Raw genomic sequence first — 23763 nt, forward strand, 5'->3', positions numbered from 1 at the left:
TTTAGAAGTTTATATATTTCGCGGAACGTTTCCGTTTAAATCAATATTTGTTTTATTCTATTCAAATTTATATTTTTTATGTACTAAACAAAGTGTTCGATAGATCGCCGTTTAATTAGAACGGAATTAGAAACATTTTCTCTTTAGCTAATTCAAGAAATATTCGTCAGCTACAAATTATGATTGCTACGCTACGATCTCGGGAGTAGTCGGGGACTGTCGGGAGTCGAAATCAGACTTCGGGATACTTCGGGAGAAATGTTAGGTTAGGCGAGGTTAAGTTACAATCGGCGCGTGTGTCGTGCAATACTGTGTTTGAATACGGAAAAAGGAAGTCTATACTAGCCTATAGTTCTATAGATCTGTACGACAAATATTTCATGCGGTATCTCTGTTTATTACAAATTCGAATAAATAAAAAATGAATGACGAGACAGTGAAGGTCACGAATGACTCAAATGAAGAACAGAACGAATTCTACTTCGAATCCGATCACTTGGCACTAAAGGGTAACAAAGATTACACCGCTTTCCTGAAAACGATAGTTATCCTTCAGGCTCAGAGAGTCCAAGCCGTAAAAGATTTGGACAATCTTATGTCCGTGCGTGCCCAAGCACTGAAGGATCCGATATCATTCGTGGCGCAGTTGCAAAACGGTGATCTTCCAGAACTACCTGGTCCGCAGAAGATCCCAGAGATTCCTTATATTGACTGGTCGCAATACAGCATTGCATTGCCAGATGGACGTATGAGACCGCAAACTCGACATGGACATGTATTACCTCGGATACAACCAAAAATTGAACAGGAAAATGATAAGGTATGTATCGATGTATAAGTGTATATTTGGAAAGAAATTTTTCTATTTTGTTATTTTATTTTACAGATCTTAGTCAGAGGTCGTGCCTTCGATGAAAGTAAACCTGAAACTTTCAATCAGTTGTGGACAATGGAAGAGCAAAGGCGACTCGAGGAACTTTTAGTTGAATATCCACCAGAGGAAGTAGAAATGAGACGTTGGACCAAGATAGCAAATGCATTAGGTATAAAACTCGTTCTACAATTATATAAGCCTAGCTGTAAGTGCTTATAGTTGTAAGAATTAACAAATCACAGTTTCCTCTTTATATTCAATTGATTGGTTCAATTTTTACAACTACAATCACTTACAGTTACATCTATGCTTACGTAATTGTAGAATAGTGATAACTTATGTTGCAAACAAGATACTACAATTGCTTCTTTTTGTAGGGAATCGAACGCCTAAGCAAGTATCCAGCAGAGTTCAAAAATACTTTATTAAGCTTTTGAGGGCAGGTTTGCCCATACCTGGCAGAGGACCTAAGCTAAAAGTGGATGTCAAGAAAAGTTTAATTCATAAGCGTAATAATCAGTTCTTATTTAAACGCTCAACTTTCTTTCCACATCAAGATATTACCTTTAATACATCAGATGAAAGTAAAGAACAGCCTGTAGCAGAGGAATCTGTAAGCACATTATTGCTTTACATAAAATATTAGATATTAGAAAAAGTTACTTCAGTATTATTTTTCAGGAGGATGATACACTGAATGGAGGAAGTGACGATAGTCCTGAGATAAGACAGCTAAATTTATTGCGGCAAGTAAAAGCTGAAAAGGCACAAGACTCTCCTGTGTACAAACATGTTGGATACAAAGTACGTATATTCTTTTAACATGCAGCTATTTGTACAGGTAGAATTATTGCTTATCAATGATATTTTCCTACAGTGTACAGTGTGTGGTGAGGAACCTTTAAAGGGTACCAGATGGCATTGTGCAGAATGTCATAATGGAATTGATCTATGTGGTGATTGTGCAATAGCACAATTGGAGGCAGAAAATCCCTTACACGATCCATCCCATAGATTAATTCCCATAAAACCACCACTATGTACTAGAAGTTATGACTTAGATTATTTTCCACAAAATTTTAGTAATTCTCCCTATAATTATCTCGATCCAAATTTTCTGCCTGAATAATCCAAAAAAAATTTTTCCAAATAAAATACAATGCAAAGAGTATAAGGTAAAAAATAATTTATTAAAAATAATGCTCATACAGTAATAGATTTAGCAGATTCAAGAGTTGATATTCTAGTTGCATATTTTTGACGAATTTTTGTTTGAAGTTGATTGAATGTTCCATTTTTAATACTATCGCGAATAAGGTTGAAGAATTGTAGGTAATGATGAGTATTGTGTCTGAAATTATCATTAATTGTTAATTGATCATATATGAGAGTGATTAAATCATTTTATAAATACGTACATCATTAAAAGTACTAAAGCAAGCATTTCTTTGGTATGATGCAAATGATGGATATATGCTCTTGTATGATTTTGACATGTAAGACACTTGCATTTTTTACAAATAGGAGAGAAGTCGTCTGCATATCTAGGAAAAGAAAAAAATGTGTGAAATCATGTATTATTTAATTATTATGTTTATATATTTTTGTATTATATGTTTGTTTGAAATATTTTTTTATCTTACCTCTTTTCTGCTATCGACATTGCATGCTGATTATTCTCACAAGTATCATTATCACACAGGAAAGTTAAAGCCTGTGATTGTTCAGTAATTATGTAAGGATAGGACGAATCAAACACGTCTACTCCTAATTCAACGAGATCCAATACAGTAACTGGATTCCAACAACCCATTGATATTCTCATTTTATCGTTAGGCAGCAAGTTCTATAAAATATAACATAATTACAGCATATTAAAATATTTTGGATCATATAAGTCGTATAATTTTTTAAATTAAAAATGTACTTACGATGGTATATTGTACTACTTGTTTAATTTGTTCTGATGAAATATTCTGTACATCTGGCCCATTATTATGTAATCCATCTATTACAAATCCTGCCAAAGGCTTATCTTTTAGATAATCTATGGATTCTTTCCTAGCTTGCAAGTTATAACCACCCTCTACTGGTCCTAATATTCCTTTCGATTTCAAAATATCCGATTGTAGATGGATATCTAAACATTGTTCTAATAAAGTTTTACTTCGAAGTACTGCCTTTGATATTCGTTTCGCACGGCTATTAATATTTGTATCTCCATCACATAGAGCAACATATAGATCTGGTTTATACGCTTGCACCATTTCCATATATTTATTAGCCGAAACAACGATTCTTCCTGTTCTGGACCAGACAGAAATAGTATCTAACTGCTGAAAGCCAGAGTTCGTAGTATAGGCAGGATCATGTATTGATAAAAAATTTATATATTCCTGCAATCAAATTATTTAATAATCAGTATAACGAAACTTCAATGCATATTGTTAATCCAATAATTTTATTTCTGCCATACCTTCATACTAACAAAATCACCAAAAGAAGTGTCTAGCTCTTTGATAACATCAGTCATCAACATGGTTGAGGGAAGCGAGACAATTAATAGCTGCTCTTCCGTTGTTAGAGTTTTAAAGACATCCTTTGTCAAATGTGGTACACTGCCACCCTAAAAATTATGTTGTAAATTAAAATAGATAAATTTTTGTTGTATGTTTTTATGTTGTAAAAAAAAACGATACACAATTATAAAACAGAAGAATTTTTCATTTCATACCTTGGTATAAATAAGAAGTAAAGGTGTTTCAAAAGAAATATTTGGCAACCTTTCAAATCCACTTAATGTACCGATTCTTGCAGCACAACGTGCTACAGAGTCAGTGAAAAATTTCATTGTTTTATTATAATTTATTTTATGGACTTTCCTTTTCTCTGCTAGTTTCTCACACACACGATATAAATAAATAATTGATGAATACTATATAATAAATATAGATATTGTTAAATTTATTTTCACTAGCACATTTATTAATTAATTTAATATGTTTAATATATTTTTTATTTAATTAATATTAATTAATGGGGACAATTATTTAAAAAGATATATATATCTATGTAGAAATTAATTTGTTTTATAACATGTGAATAGAACATAACCTCGATACAATCTTCTCGAACACATGGGAGAATGAGAAATGAGAGAGAGAGAGAGAGAGAGAGAGAGAGAGAGAGAGAGAGAGAGAGCAAAGAGCAGCAAAATACTGCAAAATTCGCGGTTCTACCAGTCACGCCAGGCCGCCGACAGATGACGCTGTTCACGTGCTGCAAGCGAAGTGGATTGGCACCACTGATGCGCAATATGTGGCGGATCACGGAATGTTTAAAAATTTTTCGCGATCGTTATAATTTTAAAAGTAATGGTTCTCACAAACAGAACGCGATAAAGCTTACCGCGCGGCGAAAGTTAACGCAGTAGATGCGATTATTCTTCCGCTTTTATGGAAAAGCGGTAAACTGATTGTCTCTCGCGCCAATTTCCATCGCGCGGCAAGCGTTGCCGCGTTTGTGTGTGAGAGCCATGAGTGTCGCGGAGTATCATCGGGAGTGTTTCGTGAAATGTTCGTGGGAACGAAAACAAATTCTGCATAATCACTATTACTTGCTATTATTGTGCTCTCGATGCCGGAAGGTACATGCACAGTCGTCGCCAAGTATACGAGGTATATCTCATATAAACTTTTAACTATCCTTTTTACAATAACATTAATTTAACAATCTTACAACAATTTACTGTACTTCGAACTTTACTACCATTTTTGATATCAGATTAGCTCGAATAATATCGAGAGAAATATCAGCAGACTATAAATATTGCGTGGATACAGTATTATCACATATAATACAAATGCGCGACAGTCTCATTAAGTGAGTTTCGTGCGATCGTAGTATTGCTCGATTACCGGTCATTTTCCATAGATTGGTCACATAGAGTTAATTGAGATATGAGAGATATTTTTAAATATATAGTAACTATATATACGTGATAATTTTTAAATACGTATAGTAACGTAATGGTTGTGATTGCGATAACTTCCATGTTATATTAGCCACGATTATTTATAAAACAAATATAATAATAAATTTCGAGATATATACAGACACAAATAAATGTAATAATAATTATATTATGTATATCTTAATTATTTATGCAATGAAATGCATTTTTTTTCTACATTTTTGTAGGTAAATGTATTTAATTCTTAGAAACAATTTTTTTAATTTATTAATTTAAAAAATAGTGTAACTATACTCAGTCGACACAAATTAAGACATAATATTTATTATTTCCATAAGAAATTATATCACTTCGTCAATTATTGATATAAATATAATATTAAAAAACACATAATACATAACATTTATGTTGAATATACGAAATAATTTTGATGTTATATTATTTTTATTTTAATTAACTAGATAATAAATAATTGATTAAGTAATATTATAATTGATAAAGTGATATAATTTCTTGCAGAAATTATTAAAGAATGTCTTGATATATATATATGTGTAACACTGTGATTTGTCTTATTTTCTCTCTCTCTCCCTATTTCTCTCTCTTAAAATTTTTACGATTTGAATTTCTCATTTATTATATTTACACACACATTTCATCTTTCTAATTAATATATTTCATTACTAGGAAACAGATTATGCTAGGAAAAGGTTGATACACGTATCATGAAATAGTTCTTTATTTGTGCTGTACAATTCCAAATTTCAAAGATTACAATCTCGATTATAATCTTAGATTACAGTATATACAATAATAAAATAATGCGTTTCTTTACAATTTGTGATCTTATATACAATTTGTGCTAAATATGTAATTTACATTGGGACGGACCCTCGAAAAGACGTTGAAAATTATTATTGTTTGCAATTTAATCGCAAGAAAATGATCGACATGTTCACATTTTTTTTCTAACAAAATCTAATGATTTTATTAGTATGGCAGGTTTTAGCAGAGGTGAAAGAAAGTTACAAATACACATATCTATATAAAACACTGATTCGAAATTTCTGCCTGCGGGCGATTGCCGGCATGCGCCTTCGTCAGTGTATGAATAGGCAATCAGAACAACATTATTTCTATATTTCATCTTCAAGGATTATGAATAGTTTCTTCTCGCGTGAAATTAGAACTCGAATGATACCTACAACATCGCGAAAAAAGAAGGAGAAAATCCATTTAATATTCGCTATGTATCTTCCTTTCATCGATACTAGATTTCTGCCAGTGATATCGCTTTGCTTATAATATTTTACTGACATATGTACTGACTTTTTTCGGAAGTATCCGATATGCGAACTATAATAGGGTAGCATATAGGGTATCTACCTATCGGCAAGTTTTATCACAATATATAAAATTTCACAACATTACATCTTCTAAATTTTCCATTGTAACTTTTTCTCAGGCAAGAAATGTTGAATGTTCTGTTATTAACGGGATACATATGAAATAAAAAAATTTCAGCATTTTTGCATATTATTTTAAAATAAATTATTGAACGACAAATTTTGCGATAATTTTCTTTATTCAATTATTTATTTTGAAGAGTAAATTTTATTGCAATGTAAATAGTAAATAATAATATAAAAAATTTTTTAACGTTTAAAATTCAAAAGAAAGTATTATCAAAGAATAAATAATATACAAAAAAGTATAAAAATTAATTTATAAAATTGAATGTGTTATGTAAATTTCATATGTATCCTATGGGCAATGACGATTGTAATAAATTCTATTTCGTTGGGTATCAATTATTAATTCGTGCTAGTTACAAAATGTTTTACTTTCGCTTTAACACATCTTTTCATACTTTGAAATTATGAAATAAGATATAATAATATGCTTTTCTAATTTTCATGTTTTCTAAATGACGTGTTGAAATGTTACACAATACATGATGTCGACAATTTGTACAATAATCGCAGGAACGTTTGTATAGCGCACATGGAAAATGTACCGGCCGATTGATAAAATTTTTCCGCGATATATTTGTATATTAAAATACAAAATTATTTCTTTTCACGTCATGTTAATGAATTGAAATTTTGAAGTGATATTTCTTAGATACTCGTTTGCAGAAATAGATTCTTAGTTCAAATTTTTCAATGGCTAATCATTTTTACATAATCGGATCTCATTGCGGCCGGCACTTTGCTTGCGCTACTTAATATTAATACAATTGATTGCCGCCACGTACAGCGGAATGTCTAATTTAATTACGCGTATAATTTACAATATGTATATATACAATATGTGAATTTAATAAAATTTACAAGAGCTGTAGAGATATTTAACATAAGACACATGCATTCGTTACATCAATACGTTACGTGTAAGAAATCGTTGCAACTTTCGCGCGCGTTTGCTGACTGAATAATTATTCATTAAAGTAAAGTGATTAACGATTTCTCTTACACATCATTCATACTTAAAGTCTCGCAATTATGACATAAGACGCACAGTGACTCGTTCGATATGTTGACATTGACTGTGTTCAAAGTACAACTAGATATGTGCATAATCAGGCTTGTTGCGACATAAGGCACTTGCAATACGTGCATGCGCGTGGAATGAATTGCTAGCGGTAACTAATAATTAATAGCACGGATCAATGATCGCGGTCAAGATCGGCAATATTGCAGTGCAATGCTTTACCGCGATCTTTAAAATATTTCGTTGAGAAGAATAATTATAAAACTAGAGCGATTAGGTCATAGGTTAACAATACAAGCACGCTCGCGATCTATACAATCCCTATGATGAAATTTCATATTTTGCATTGGTTTAAGTTTGCAAGAATGCAACATTTTTACATTATGATGAAATTTCGCGAAATTTAAACTCTTTTAAAGAACCCACGACAAAAAGATTTCTTTTATTTTTATGTGAAACATTGATAATTTATTATTGATATAAAAGTATTTTAATTAATTCCAATTTTTAATAGTCTGTACTAATATCCTTATATATTTGCCGAATTATGATTATGATTTTAAAAAGAAAAAAAATTATCTTTTTGATATTTCCGCATTTGCTTATATTGTTTGTAGAATCACAAGTTATATTATTTCTACGTAAAATAAGGAAGAAATGCTCAAAAGACATTCGCAGTTAAATAAATAACAACACATATGATTTCCATAATTATTCATAGTTGTTGAATTATACTTAATACTAATTTTACTCATTATTTGCATAAAAGATATATTCTCTGATTATAAAGCTGATTTCACCTTTTAATATGCAATTCAAAATTAAACATGAGACTTCATGCAATTTTATTCTTATTGTTAGATCATAAAATTAATAAAAATGAAAAAGGTGAAAAATGTCCGAAATCATTGCATATTAAAAATGAAGATTACAAAATGAATGTTAACAAAAGTGTAAAATTGATTAAGTTTTCTTTTCTACGTGTATTCAATCTGAGAAAATAGTGATTTAATTGAACTATACTTATAGCTTATCAATAGGAGAGATACTTTTACATCATTGATTCTGTTTGTGCTAATTTTTTTTATGAAAGAAGATGAAATGTACGTGTGTGTTCCAATTCGTAGAATTCTTAAGATCTTTGCAATTCATAATCGAAATCGACATCACCAATGAAACATGCGTAGGATAAAAATAATATCCCGCGATTCGCGAAGAACAACAGAAACATTCGACATGTAGTGCGTGCATTTTTGCCTGCATGCGCATATATGTGTGCGAACTCTGGTTTGAGGGGCAAGGAGGGATCTATGAAGGGAGAGAAAGGTGCGGGAATCGCCAACACATCTCTCGATATCTCACAGTTCGATCTCTCGAGCCGGCCGCTCGTATATTTACATGTATAATTTATATATCCCATGGTCCGAACATGCGGTACGTCCGACCAGGGCGGGCCCAGGGCCATCCTTATGATCGTTCTGAGATGTCCGTCGAATCCCGTGCGAGCTATCCTAATACGAAAAGATATTGTAAAAGGGAGCCCGGCTCGAGAGAAATTTGCAAGAATTCAGTCGCGTGAATTCTCACGATCGTTAAGCGACGTCGATCGGCTCGAAAATCTCCTCAGAAATTCTGCGTGTGCGTTTTTCGAACGACATGCGTTCTTCTTGCTTAAACGCGCCAAGCGAAGTTAAGCCGGTTATATGGGGCGGATGTGATCATTATTTTGTACTTTCATTTTTTGCATTGAAACCTGATCTTTATTCGCGAACATTTCTTGATGTAAATTTGATGATTACATAACGCTTAATAGACGCTTAGAGTACAATATAATTGTGAAATACAATCATTCAAAAAAACTTCCAATTTGCATTATATTATTATCATTAGATCATCAAGTCGTCTATCATAAATCACTAATAATAATAGAAAACTTCAGTCTTCTTATTATGTTTATTGTCTCATAAAAAAATAGCGATTTATGCTTTTTTTTTTAATATCTCGTACAAAGTTTAAAATGTTAATTTTAATGGGTTACATAAAAACCCGAAGTTTGATCTAAACTTCAATGCTATTGCGGATATAGAATATCTCTATAAAGCAGAAGTAGCAAAACTGAAAAAAAAAATGTTTGATAACTTACAGTGAGCAGGATGGTTTGTACTCGCGCGATTTAAAGTGATCGTCCAGATGGTAAATAGCAAGTATTATATATAAGAGACTTGATATTTTCACATTACGCGAGATAGATTAACACACACGATGGTTTGCGGATTTCGCATCTATCTTATCACAACGAAGAGCAATATCGTTAGGAGATTTTCCACGATAAGTAGACACGACCGAGTTAATCTACCTAGACGCGCGGATTATGAGAGATGCGAATAGCGGTCTTCCAGATTGCGACTTGAAATTATCCGTAAACACGCGAGCCTCCTAGGAGTTCCGATGCGCGATGCAGATGCAGAAGCAACTTGCGCGCAAAGAGAAATGAGATGGGCCTTAATTAAACGTATTCCATGATACGTTCTCACGTAACACGACCGTGATAAGGATTATCCGGGCTCGGACCGACGTAGTGCGGTCGAGATATTATATTTTTTTTGGCGCTACAATGCAGTACCGAGAGTCGTTCAGGCTCTCTCTGCCGCCATTGTGGCCGCGAGGGCACGATTAATTATAGCGTATCCACAGAAGGAACGCTTTGTTGCGTCTGTATTGTTGGACGCTCGCGTTGCATACACCTCCTGGCTATGTGTCTCGATACTTTCATGTGTTTCGATCATTTCGGAAATAATAATCAGTCTTAAAAAATCGTTTTCAAGGGCAATGTTCAACACATTTTGTTTCTTTAATTAATCGGAAGAGATAACGAGTTACAGATTATAGATATTTATAGCACATGCAGAACTTCCTCTCCGAAAAATGAAAAATATCGGAATATTTAGGACGCGACATGTCATTTACTTAGAGAAAAATAACGGTAGCGACTATAAAGGTGACAATTATAATTATATAAGAATTTTATATGAATTTTATATGAGAATTAATGTACACGTATGAAAAAAAAGTTGAATAAACTATTTTACAGTTATAGTAATTATAAAATAGTTTATTCAACTGTGTGAATTAATTCCACAAATAAAACTTGTATAATTATCACCTATATTTATAGTTGCTATCCATTATGTCTTTCTTTGAGTGTTCGTTTATTATACAATAGGAATCAACATGAAAAGTAACAAGACAATCGCATACATTTTCAACTAACAAAAATAAATTCACATTGTATCAATTATTTGATAGCGAGCTTTATTGCTCTTTATGAAGAAGACAATTTCCAATAATAGAATTTCCTTTATTCGCATTTTCCTCAGGTGAGCGCGCAGTAACTTGGAGAATCAAGTGGTTCTAAAGTTATTTTCTTACATATAGTACGTACAGTGAGACACGTTAAGTGAGCGCGAGAGTATTCTCGAATGGGTATGTTTTCGAAGAATGTTCGGTCGATTGTACGTATATGTGTGCGTGAGTACAGATGAGTTAAAGGAATGAATGACGTGAAGAATCCCGAGGCGAAGCGAGAAAAGACGCGTCTTCTCGTGGGGTTCGTGTCTCGACGCGAGGAACAATCGGCTTCGCTTGGAAAGGTAATTAAGAAAACACGACGGCGACGATTAAACGATTCCCCGCCGAATCGAGCGAGACGAATTAATTCCGCCGTCGATCAGGAATCGATAAACTGATGAACGATTGAAACTGATACATCGCCAAGACAGAACGACAGAAACTTATTTAGTGCTTGAACGATAATCCCTCGCGTGATATGCGAATACAATTTCTCGAACGAATTTCGTATACTATTATATTCACTATTACCAGAAATATTTCCCACAATTTATTACACGACAAGGTCACGAAGACAATTTTATTGTGAGCATTAAACTTTATTTGCCGTAATGCGTGTCTTCCGTCTCCCGCTAAAAAAGAAATACTTTTATTGTCCTGATTACTTTAGCACACGAATCAGACAACGAAGTTAAGGAAGTCAACGAAGTATATAGACGTAACAAGCAGTCCATTAATTTTAGTCATTAAAAAATACCATCTGTGTGTGTGTGTGTCGGTCGCTGTATTGTGCGCTGTCCATTCCATCCCTTGTATATAGAATAAAAGACAGAAAATAATATAATAAAATGCTCGCTAAGATATTTCGTGCGAATATCGTACGTATTTTGCTGAGCATGATCCGCCGGCTTCATGGCACGGAATTCTGCAATTTTCCATAATCGAGGCACGCACGTGAAAACGAGACCTCATTTGCGCGCGGCAAGCATGGAAGGATGCTGGCTGAGAACGCCGAGGCGGCGGCGGCGGCGGCGGACGCTTAGAGAACGCAAACGGATGTTGCCGAGGGCTGACTGGCAACCCCGAACGTCAAATTACGGGGCACCTGCTCTTCAAAACGACTTTATTTCATTCGTATCGTGTAGGCATTTCAAATCTGCCGTGCGGCTTCTCCTCTCGGTAATGTCTACAATCATACTCATGAAAATACCCGATTAGATTCCGAATTAACCCTCTAATGGTGTCAGAATCTTGCGTAGGACGCGCCCAAGTTTGCTTCTGTGCAGCAGTTAAGATACGTATAAATCACTTTATTTCTTATTGCTTTATATTTGTTAATCGGAACTTTGTGGTCAATTTAAAATCGATTTTTTTTCTTACCGAAAATGTCGAAATTGTTTACCGCAATTTCCCAATTTCCAACTTCATTTTCAATTCATTACAATTCACGTCATTTTTATTTCTTACATGAACTATCAAATTTAATGCAAGGTTGCTTTTGCTATATGCAATCTTATCCCATCAATGTAGTTGCAGTAATTTGAACAGAACGATGTTTTATGCGTTGCCGCCGATCACTCACATAATGTAGGTCTGAAATTTCGCTTCCCCTTCTCTGATTGACATGAACGGTGGCAGAAATAATGGGGGTCCATTTTTTTCGCCTAGTACTGGTTGACTTTCGCAGGAACGTCGGGGCGGCATCAATTTATATCTCAACGTGTTATTACTGATTGGAAACCGCAACGCGCGATTCTTCGTGCGCGGTATCATTACGTTTTTGCTTTACGTTTACCGAGTGGAAATCGAACGTCACGCCTGAGCCGATACTGTAAGATACTCAAAATATCCGAGTGCCATCTTAGACAAAAGTGAACACATAAATTTATCGATATTCGAACGAACGTAATTGCGCGTTCAGTTGTGGTTATGATGGCTAGCAATATCGATTATTTTTATCAAGATCATACTCTCTAAATTAAAAGAGTTAAAATGCTGCCACTATTGAAAAAAAATTGAATAAAAATGATAGATTTTTATTCTTTTTTTTTCGGAGTGAGATTCATTCCAAAAGAAAAGACACTCCCACTCCTTTTCTTGGAGTGAATCTCACTTAAAAAAAAAAAGGAGCGAAAATCTTATTCGAGAGTGCAAACTTTTTACTTTTTTTTTAAGAGTGGAGTGAGACTTCACTCCAACGGAGAGTAGAGGTTTTGTTGACTTCATGAAAATAGTGCTTAATTGTGTATTAATTCCGTCGGCATGATTTTCTCCGGTCACTTACCTGTCAACCGGTTTATCTTCCGCTTGTCTTACATTGTTAAAAAAGTATCAAGACGTTGAATACCTAGTATTTTATTAGCACGTAAAAGCAAAGGAGAACGCGCCGCGATGCCGATCGATTCGCGTCGCTTGATCCGTCGATTCGCGTGTCTCAAAAGTCGATTGTCTTAACAGGACCACAAAGTGTGGCGACAAAGGAGTAAGTAGAGCGTTACTGAGCAAGAAATTCATTTCATTCGGAACCGGTCTCCGATACATCCGCCGGTTAAACAACACTTTTACCAAACGTGATTTTTTTCAATTCCTCTTGTACGGACAAAACTTAAAACTGAGCACCGTAAAACACTGTCTTGAAGAAACTTTCGAGTCACGACGACAGTGACGAAAGATTTCACACTTTCGTCCCCACTGATCTCCGTTCATTCCTACTTTTTATTATATGGACTTGCTCGATCTAAATTATAAATACTACGCAAAGACTCTCCTCGTTCACAAACAAAGCGAACGCATATCGATATAATTGTCTATTCCAAACTTCTCGTCACTCGTTTTGAAAGGATCATCTTTTAAATATAATCCGAAGGCACTGTATTTTCGTTGATTGCCGCTAGTCTGTACTGCGGCGTGTCCAGATTCTGTGGATTTAAATGCAAGTTTGTTGTCGTTGCTATCGTCGTCGTCGTCGTTGCTGTTGCAGACGGTGCTGTCGCTGTCGGCATCTGCTGGTTCGTCGAATTCGAGCTGAGATCGCTATAATAGGCACTGCTGGGAGCACTGCTTAGCGTTGGTCCATCCGGTTCGGCGTCACTTCCGGTGTAGGCCGTGTTCTGGTACGATGGGTGCTCACTATTTCTGCTACCGATCCTCAATTCCTGATGATGATGGTGATGGTTGTGGTGATGATGATGGCGATGATGATGTTGATGTTGACCCGGTGGCACTGGCGTTGACGGTCCATTCTCGTACATCTCGTAGTCTGGCTCTTGTATCCTGGAAGTAGTCGATAAGATGAGACTCTGGGTAATCATTGGATGATTATTCGACTGGAATGTGCCATTAACATACGTAAGGGGTATCGAGCGTATCAATAACTGGCGATTACGCGGTGACGCGTGTCGGATGAGCGTGTTGTTAGAACGGGCAATTAAGCTCTCTTAGAAGGCGTTGCCAGAACAAAGTCAGTATTGAGCTCGTTATCGATCTAGGAAGTCGAGAAACGATAGACCGTTGCGTATGATTACTGACTTCCGATTTCGAGATCGCTATGCTACCTCATTAATCGATTTAAAAAAGTCAATTAACAAATATTTTTTTCTAATAACAATTTTATGGATATAACGATAATCAATTTCTTTATCTCTTTAAAATTTAAATTCATTAATTTAATGTTTCTAATGTAATTCTTTTATTTAAGACGACCAACACACACGTTCTTCTTGTACGGTTTTGCTCAAGTATCTAAAAATTTAACCTAGATATATATAGCTCTGAAATTAATTTTATTGGACCATTAAAATAATAATGTAAGACGTTCAAGCTGATTGCTAAAATGTCAAAACTTTTTGCAGCATATTGCTCATTATACTTGAGATTTCTACGTAATTGTTTTGATGGTTCAATAAAATTATTTTTGAAATTATTTATGTAGCTAAATTTTTAGGTACTTTGTAAAAATAAAGTCGTTCTTTTCGTGTATTTAATAACTTCTATAAATCCGGAAGCATTTGATTTACCTTTTACTGTGTCGAGTACGAAGTGTATCTGTCTGCAGCGATCCGTCGCTACCTCCGTAATGACGATGTAATCTGGCGGCGTCCAGTTCGTGATATTCGTCGTCCTGACCGCCGGAAGTCGTACCGTACGTCGAGCTTCCTCTCATTTGTAACTGTAGATCGCTCGCGTAGCTCGCGGCCTGCGAGTCCAGTTCCGCGTACAGAGCTTCGTCGGTTTGCATGTGGGTGTAGTGATTCTCGACTGGGAGATTCATCGCCCGTCGGTGCTGAGGAAGGGAGAGCGGCGTCGTGACGACTCCCGGGGTGCCACCGCCTCGTCGAGAGCCCAGCCACGACCACACGTTGTGCCCTAAAGTTCGATTTCATCCACAACTTGAGACCCATGCTGATTAGTATATTTTCTTAACGTATCTTGGCAGCATGTTAATGATAAAAGAACAATCACTGCGACATGCGGTCTTAAAGATGAGTCTGTTCTGTTCAGTTGAATTTCCTGGACAATTCATCTTTTTTCTGTTTCTTTTCGTTTCTTCGTGAAAAAAAAGAGAGGAAAGATGAATCGTGCAAGAAGTTTAGCTAACGATAAAAACAATAAATCTACGAGTAAGCCTAATGTGATTTTATCTAAACAAATAAGAGATGAAAAAAGATAATTGTGTTTTTTAAAAAAATAAATTGTTTTATCAATCAGTCAAGTATTTATTTTTCAAACACACGAATTTAATTTCTTTCTGAAAGATTACACGGAAAGAGCGAAGGATCTTTTTGCTTAAGTATATCTAAAAATTTAGTCATAGATACAGATCTGAAAATGATTTGGTTGGACTATTAAAATAATAACACAGGCTACTCAAATTGGTTGCTAGAATGTTAAAACTTTTTGTACTATTGCACATCATACTTGAGTTTCCTACATAATTATTTTGATGATCCAACAAAATTATTTTCAGATCTCTATCTAATTTTCAGATCTAAATTTTTAAATACTTGAGCAAAATCGATCTTTCCGTGTAATTATCAACTATCAGCTACGCTTGATTTATGGGCTCATTTTCATTCTTTTTCTTCATGCATTCAATATTTTGTTTAGCAACGTCTTATTACAAGGTATGAGTTTGTTTCATAATATAAGAGATTTCGCAGAGCTAGTTGAAACCATCGTTGAGAACAAGTCGCGCGAGATCCGGTTCTATAAGCTTTAACTTTCTTTCGCGAACAAAATGAGACGTACAGTTAGTGAGAGCCGGTGCTACCGCGCTCGCGATCGCAATACATGTAACGTGACGGGAACATGCGAGTAACGAGCGGCCATTTCTCAATGATCTCTCTCGACGGCGCGTACGCATATGTATGAGAAGCGTCGCGAACAGCAGGCGTCTCACAGTGTAATAACACTCACCGGGACTAGGCGCTACGTCGTGATAAGGCGGTAATTTGTCTAATTCGAGAGGCGGACGATCGGGTATGACAGCCACCCCGCCGCCGGTACCACCCGCCCCCGCAGGCCCGCCGGCATCGGGCACGCTCGAATCCTCCACGCCGACACCGCAGCAGCTCGCTGGAACAGAAAAAGGAAGGAAGACTCATCATACACACGTTACTCATTGCTCCGGAAAAATTCGTTGGCGCGTCAATGCGAAAGTCGCTTAGCTCAGGTTTCAATCTAGTTCCCATTTTCTCAGGGCATCATCGCCCTTCGTTCGATTACAGAGAGCGTTTCGCTTGATCCGCTTGAATCCACGGGACGCGTTTCTCGCGCCGAAGCACGTGAAGTGCCAGGTGAGGTTGGCCCTGAATTCCGATACGTTTACGGCCCCACGTGCACGTATATACACCCCATGCGCAAATATAAATAACTGCCCCCATATATATGAGTAGAACGGCGACCGAACCCGAATCACCGCATTATGACGTGCGCTCGCGTATAGAGAAAAAAAAACCCGGCTGTCTTCTGAACGGCCTTATTGTGAGCCTGTCATGGGCCTTCATAGAATCGCACCGAGGGTTGTAGCGTATCAGAGGGTGGGGCGGGTGGTTGAACCGGAATAGGGGAGAGAAAAAGAAGAGTGGGCGAGAGGGGCGGAGAATGGAAGAGACGCGAGAAAGGATCTCGAAATTCGTGGATCAGAAGTGCCGCCGCAGCGGTAAGTGGACTCATAAGAGTGCTGCGGAGGTAAAAAAAAATGAGATTATAGGAATCTCGTTCTCTTTCCGTATTCTACTTTTTTTCTCTGTCGCTTTCACCGTGAAAATGATGTGTTATGTATTTCTCCTAATTCCTATTATATCTCGAAGACCTCTCGCCTATTCTGAAAAGCGCGTCGGTGTCACTCGTCGGGATATAAAGAACCTCTGATTCGTAAGACGTTATTCTCGGATATACTTTTAAACTGATTCGTAATCCTCGATGAAAGGTGTGCAGGATACTGTTTTACTTATACTTCTCTGAAGAAACTGCTCTGATCGCGAGAGTGATCGTAATAACAAGCTTCTTAATGAAATGATTGATGCGTTAGAAATCGTTGATTACTCGACTCGAGCGCACTTTCGCCGCCTTACGTTTTCATGAAACTCTGACGATTGATAACTTTAATACGCTCGTAATTTTTTCATCCTATCTATTTGCCCTACAGCCATATTATTTCTATAAATGATTACTTTCGCTTCCAACATTTTTAAGAAAGAAGATATAAGATATTTCGAAGCTTGTTTTCACCGATTAATCAAATCTTTAAATTTCTCTCTTACTTATTTATTGACTGAATGATCTTTGAAAAATAAAAATATTTAGTTCCTGAAGACTAAGATTTTTGAATAATAAAGATATTTAGTTTTTTCTCTTTCACATGCATAAAATTGAAAGGTTTTATTTTATTTATAATTATTTTATGATTTTCTTGTCAAATAGTTGACTAACAGATTACTCAGTTCGTTGTACAATTTATGATCCTAGATATTCTATTTCCGTAGAGCCTAGCTTCGTTAAAAAGCCATTAGCTCGAACCGGTATAGCATATTTTGTACCCTTTTATTACTGCCTCAATCTGACGCGATTAGAGTAGTAATAATAAAGAGGGAAATCCGTTATATCTCTACAATTACGCGTGACTATTCTGTTTAATGCTGCCAGTTTGCTCGATGTCATCGATTAATGTTCCAAATGAAAATGCATAATCGCATTTATTTAATAACAGTACATTAATCTTGAGCACGATTACAATTTGCGATTTAACATTCCGCTACTAATCTGCTTATTGCGGAAATGGATCAGGCACACGACAATTTATCCTCCTGTCATTTCGCAACGGTATTGAACCAGTTCTCGTTGCGATTTAACCAGTGTGACAAAATTCCGACTCGATTATATTATATGTACCGTAACACGTTTCTTATCACTCAAAGCAAATTTCTGATCATTTTTCCTTCTCCATTAATTTTACTCGATTCTTACATACAACGATGCGTTCTATTTTTTTTTTTTATGTTCAATATCTTAATAGATTTTTTTATTTTTTCTCATTAAATTTCTCGTTTTTTTTTTTAACAAGAATCACTACCTGATATGTATAAAATAATATTTTGTTTCTCACCAAATACTTTTAACTAAAAGATAGCAAGCTATTAGTGTTTGTATTATTGTCACAGCATATATATAGGGTAAGGTGGTACAACTTTAAACATGGTACAATTTTGAACGAAATCAAATTTAAATTCAATTTTTCAAGTTGAACTCTCTCGTTGTATGGAGAATACTGAAGGATACCAAAAGCAGAAAAATTCAAATGTGAACTTTAAAAATTAGATTTAAATCTTATTTCATTTAGAACTGTACCATGTTCAAAATTATACCACCTTACCTAACTTTATTACAATAATATAACGATAACATAAAAAAATATAGGATAGTCTTGCTCAACTATAATCTGCAATAAGCAAATTACAGTTGAGGAATTAGCAGCGAAAATATATTCGCGCATATGTAGGTAGCTTTGGATGTTCATCTCACTTGCGTGATTACAACATAGTTTTTATCTTTTGAATGAATTTAAATAATCGAATCCGTTCGTTCTTCGAGACTTTCATACCGTCACCTGTAGCATATCTGTTTTCAGATAGAATATTAATTGAGCGATACATGAAAAGTGTGGCGTTGGAGAACATGTCGTGACGACGGGGGGCAAATGTTACGCTCTTTCGTCACGATCAGATAGCTAAAGGCTTGCGTAGAACTCATTTCCTGCCTCCTATTGCTGTTGTGTCACGTGTAAGATATCGTGCGACAAGAATTAATATAATTTATTATGATTTTTCTTCGAAAATTATATTCATATAAGTCATTTAGATACTTTCCTCATTGTTTAAATACAGTGAACATTTTAGATTAAATATGTATATTTTAGAAATATATTAGAAAAAAGATTTTTATTATTTCTTTTTAGAAACATATAGTATGTATAATATACCTATTATTTTTCAGAATATTTAAAATTCTTTAAAAAGGTTTAGAATGAATCTTCGCTTGGAATAAGGTTTAATAAATTTTTTCTGTTACACATTTTTAATTATTATTTAATATTAAGAATTGTTAAAAATCTAAAATGAAATCAATTAAAATACTAAAATTAATTAAAATTTTAATAAAAAAACTAAGTCTACTTGAAATTGCAATGAAAGGAGTAAAAGGTTATAAAAGTATTGTTTTATACAGTATAAATATTTATAGCCAAGTTATTCTCTTCATTTAATTAATTATACATATGTGACTCGTGTATTATTAATCTAGTCGTGTAATTTAATGAAACTGTTGTAATGAACTTGTGATATAAAATTTCGATTTATATGACAAAAGATTCTAAATATGATCGCGCGTCAATAAAATTGTACGTGTTGAGCATATAACATCTTGGTTCTTTGACGTATTATACATCGATTCATCCAAAATATCGTTCCAGTCGACGTGCGATAAGCCGATTAACGGATTCGATTCACCTTTTCTACTCGACTCTTCGATCGTCATTGTATCCGGAGGATCGCACAGCAATTTAACGTGTATGGAATGGACCCTTCGTTCTTTTTTGCGCGAAAGCAACCTCTTTCAGCCGTCCATTAACGCACTGCTCATCCGGTGGCACTTAAAGCAATTCTTATGCATGGAAGAATGTACTATTAACGAACTTTTACTAATTTATTTTTTGCCCGACAGGATATTCAATTATCTATAATCTTATAAATTGTCGGCATGATAAAGCTATGTTTTTTAAGCTCTGGGTGAACATTTAGTTAGGCGCATTATTGATTTAAATTGCGAATTTGTTAGTTTTTATAATTCTAAAATTACACATATGCATACTTGAAAGAAATACTGGCAACATTAAAACATTTCCAGTGAATAGATAGCCTATAAAGAAAACGTAATATTGATACGTTAATAAATACGAACCTAAAGAGTAGATACAAAATATTTATTATAAATTAAATTAATTGACTTCCATTATAAAACACATGCAAATACGAAGTGTTCTATAATTATATAGTAATACCTGAGGGGCCTATTCTGAAGATTAATTATCGAAAACGTGCTTGCTTATATTCGCGCAACGAAGTTTTGAAAGTTTTGAATCCTGAAGAGATATAAAATTATGATCGACCGTTTAAATTTATATTATGAAGAATTAATTATTTTGGAGTAACACACACACACACACACACACGTACACATCATTGGCGCGTGACCTTAACCGCTGATGTTTGTGTATCGCTGCGTAGCACGTAGGTATTACCGGGCCGTTATCATTCCTGCGACAGCACTTGAACCAGCAAGTAGCAGTGTGGGCTGTTCGGTATATTTTCTCGAAACGCTATTCTCTTTGAATCATTACAAGTCTACGCGAATAATTAATTTTCGCGAGTAATTATTCATAAACATATTGAGATATCAAAGCAATTCTCACGCGTATTTATTCACTTTAAATAAGGATCTTAGCGATAGCGATAAAAGAGAGAAATGTTAAATTATCGGTTTATTGTCCATATAATTAATCATTTCTTTAACAACACCCTGATAGAAATGTATGCAATTTTCTTAAATCTCCATTCAGTTACTGTTTACTGTATTCTCATTAGTTGTAACAATATTGCGTAAGAAATGGATAAGAATTTGATAGAGTTTTATTCAATGGCTGAAACAGTTTTCCTGGTACAAATATGTGCAATTTGCGTAAAGATCTGCCCAATTATTATCTAGTATTAATATAGATTATTATTAATTAAAATACTGTGTAATCGATTTATTGTCTGTGGTTTTCAATACGATGTGTTTCATCTTGATTGGGATTCTAGTTTTACTTTTCAATTACTAGACAGAATTAATACAAAATAACTGTCCAATAACTATTATACTAAAAAATGCAAGTGTTATTTATCTACAAGTGATTTATCCGTTTCAACTTGAAAATACATAATATTACGCGATACATCAATATTAGATTAGTTACCTGTACAAAACATTCACGCGATTTATTCATTTGTAATAAAATTTGGAATAAAAGCAAAAACAAATGGAAGTTAAATTCGTGTAAACTTTCTTTATTGTAATAATATTACTTTTATAAAGACACACGTAAAATTATCTGTTGACTTACACGTGATTTGGTAATTACTTTCAGGTTGAAAAAATGGAGCAATGATCTGGCAACAGTGTCAACATGCCAACACGAGTGATTAAAATAACCGTAACATACCGATCGTTTAATAATAATTTCTCGCATATTTCACGAATTACGCGTCGCGTACAATTAAGTTCGGGAGTGTCGCGCGATAATTAATTATGTTCCCGCGAGTGTTGTGTGTGCAACGAAGGAATTGGAGAGGAAGAGCAGACCTGGGAGACATCAGGTGTCAACGGAGCAACCATGAGGTAAATGATTCATTATTTATTATTTTATTTATTACTCTTACCTAGAAATAAACGCGCGAATACTGTATTTTAGTATATTAATTTTTACTCAGAAGTTAATTGATATTTTCGTATTATAATTTTTAATTACATTTAATCTTTATAAGAATACGCAATTAAAATATATAAGTCAATCATGCGATATTCTGCGCATAAATTGTTTGATTATAGTGATGACATTAGATCTTTGATAGTAGACTTTTGAAAACATTTTTTGAATAAGATACATATATTTTGTGTGTACATATATTTACACACCTACATTTTATTTTAAAATCAACATTTTTGCAAGGTCTTACTCTTGCTATCGGAAAGTAAGTCGTTTATGGACATTAAAATCACTATAAGATCTCTTTATTCTTTACAACACTAGAATTTTATTTTGTTTGATTGTATTGAGAAATTTTCTCTTCTACATATTATTACGCGATTAACAGACCTTATTGTTTTAAGAGAGGTAGTAATAAATCACTCCGTCTTAACGTGTAATTGTATCTTGGTTGTTTGTGCCTCTCTTAGCAGTTATCCGTTCTAAAATCGGACTAGAGAATTCGTCCCTGGGGCGAGAACGATGAAATTACGCGTTCATGCGGGTTGCAAATTCAAATTGCTCCACGTGGAACCACCTTGAACGATTATTTTTATGCGAAGGAAATAAAAATTAATAATGTTGTCATTATCAAAAATTTTTACTTTGGTTCAATTATGAAATAAAATTTTCAGAATATATTCTTCCTGCTTACATATTTTTTTAAATGCTTATAGTACGAAAGAATGCGATAATAAAAAATATTGATAATTTAAAAAAAATGTTCATCTCTGTTTTTAAATATTTTAAAGTTTGATACGAATATCTTTTTAATATGTTCCACATATATTTTAAATCGTATCAAAATAAACTCTTAAGTGATGGTTTGTAATCGAGATAGTTTTAGATTTTATTGTTAGATTTTAGTCTAAGGTTGGCACAAATCACGTCACGAAAATCCGATAGAGATTCAAGAGGTTCAATGAAACGAGTGTCGGATTATATATAATTAATTCGGGTGATCCCTACATCCCAGGCAGTATCCTCTTCTGTCTTTCCGCTCGCTCATCGTCTTTTCACGTCTGCCGCCGTTCGCTCGTCGATCGTATCGTGCCGCGGCTGATTTTAAATCAGAAAGTTAATTAGACACGTTTCGTCGTGTCTAATGTCGCCCAGCCGCAGCCATCCGTCCGTCGCGTCACATCGCATCACGTCGCATCGCATCGTATCGCTCGGTTATATCCTTTAAGTACGTCAGAGAACATGCAGCACACGGATGCACGGTTTGTATCGCTGTGAGCGGTTTGCATTATGCGAACTAATTAAACTCCAATCGATGCCATGATGCGGTGTTGCTCTCTTTTCTTTTCACGCCAACGTGTCCATCGTCACACGTCGTCAACCCACTGCAGTGCATGCACATGTTCTTGTACTCTGTTTGTATGAGATCTCCGCGCAATGCGGAGTTCACTCTTTTCGTTCTAGTCCTTTCACCGTATGAAACCATGACTTTGTCGTAGGTGAGACGACATCGTGAGCTTACCTCCGTGAACACGAACTAGAGAGGTTTATTTCTTGATACACGGTACCTTAAGAGCGTGTCTCACGTTTTCGAAGTATCACGTTTATCGATTCAATTGTTGCCCCATTTTTTCGGGATCGTACAAAGTATTATAAACGTACTATAGACGATACTCTATTTTAGCTCACGCAATAAGAGATCAACATGAGATAGTTTATTTAATATTTTACGTTACTAGGATTCAATAACATCTTTTCGCTTGAAGTTAGTTGTTTCAGACGCAAATGTTTGTGTATATAATTAATAATGTATATAATTACAGTATTATGACTGCTAAGTTTGAGCAATGTAATTGAATTTAACAGTCACAAGTACGCAAACTTCTAGATACGATGCGTCTGCCTGAAACGCAGCTAACTTTAAAGAAAATAGCATTATTGAATCCCAGTCTGTTGCCAGTCTGTTAAGGACACTTTTGTACACTTAACGCCGTAATGAAAATGTCAAGTTAATAAAATTAATTAATATCGTAAATAGTACGCGTCATATCGCAA

The 23763-nt window shown here is 34.8% G+C and overlaps 3 protein-coding genes across 3 annotated transcripts in view; 1 reads left to right on the top strand and 2 right to left on the bottom strand.

The window, feature by feature from the left end:
- Positions 1 to 253: 253 nt before the first annotated feature.
- On the top strand, positions 254 to 2033 carry LOC108745996 (ZZ-type zinc finger-containing protein 3). The gene is made up of 5 exons (XM_018482455.1): positions 254 to 820; positions 887 to 1043; positions 1252 to 1487; positions 1556 to 1678; positions 1752 to 2033. Exons 1-5 carry the CDS (start codon positions 422 to 424, stop codon positions 2001 to 2003), a joined length of 1167 nt encoding a protein of 388 aa, XP_018337957.1. The 5' UTR covers positions 254 to 421; the 3' UTR covers positions 2004 to 2033.
- A 44-nt stretch (positions 2034 to 2077) lies between these two features.
- On the bottom strand, positions 2078 to 3766 carry LOC108745979 (queuine tRNA-ribosyltransferase subunit QTRTD1 homolog). The gene is made up of 6 exons (XM_018482429.1): positions 3609 to 3766; positions 3351 to 3500; positions 2806 to 3270; positions 2518 to 2720; positions 2293 to 2418; positions 2078 to 2225 (listed from the first exon to the last, which is right to left on the bottom strand). Exons 1-6 carry the CDS (start codon positions 3723 to 3725, stop codon positions 2078 to 2080), a joined length of 1209 nt encoding a protein of 402 aa, XP_018337931.1. The 5' UTR covers positions 3726 to 3766.
- A 9163-nt stretch (positions 3767 to 12929) lies between these two features.
- The window catches only part of LOC108746172 (TSC22 domain family protein 1), a 78869-nt gene continuing 68035 nt past the window's right edge, over positions 12930 to 23763 (bottom strand). Inside the window, exons 5-7 of the mRNA XM_018482770.1 lie at positions 16104 to 16262; positions 14705 to 15053; positions 12930 to 13961 (exon numbers count right to left, since the gene is read on the bottom strand). Of these exons, the coding sequence (XP_018338272.1) occupies positions 13538 to 13961; positions 14705 to 15053; positions 16104 to 16262 (932 nt within the window). The 3' untranslated portion in view covers positions 12930 to 13537. The remainder of the gene's footprint in view (positions 13962 to 14704; positions 15054 to 16103; positions 16263 to 23763) is intronic.

The sequence above is a fragment of the Trachymyrmex septentrionalis genome, unplaced genomic scaffold, assembly GCF_001594115.1.
Source record: "Trachymyrmex septentrionalis isolate Tsep2-gDNA-1 unplaced genomic scaffold, Tsep1.0 scaffold16, whole genome shotgun sequence".
Lineage (NCBI taxonomy): Eukaryota > Metazoa > Arthropoda > Insecta > Hymenoptera > Formicidae > Trachymyrmex > Trachymyrmex septentrionalis.

Coding starts and splice junctions, on each gene's coding strand:
- LOC108745996 (XM_018482455.1), top strand. CDS start 422: ATGAATGACGAGACAGTGAAGGTCACGAATGACTCAAATGAAGAACAG. Junction 821..886: donor TTGAACAGGAAAATGATAAG/GTATGTATCGAT, acceptor TTTATTTTACAG/ATCTTAGTCAGAGGTCGTGC. Junction 1,679..1,751: donor ACAAACATGTTGGATACAAA/GTACGTATATTC, acceptor ATTTTCCTACAG/TGTACAGTGTGTGGTGAGGA.
- LOC108745979 (XM_018482429.1), bottom strand. CDS start 3,725: ATGAAATTTTTCACTGACTCTGTAGCACGTTGTGCTGCAAGAATCGGT. Junction 3,501..3,608: donor TACTTCTTATTTATACCAAG/GTATGAAATGAA, acceptor CATAATTTTTAG/GGTGGCAGTGTACCACATTT. Junction 3,271..3,350: donor GTGATTTTGTTAGTATGAAG/GTATGGCAGAAA, acceptor ATTTGATTGCAG/GAATATATAAATTTTTTATC.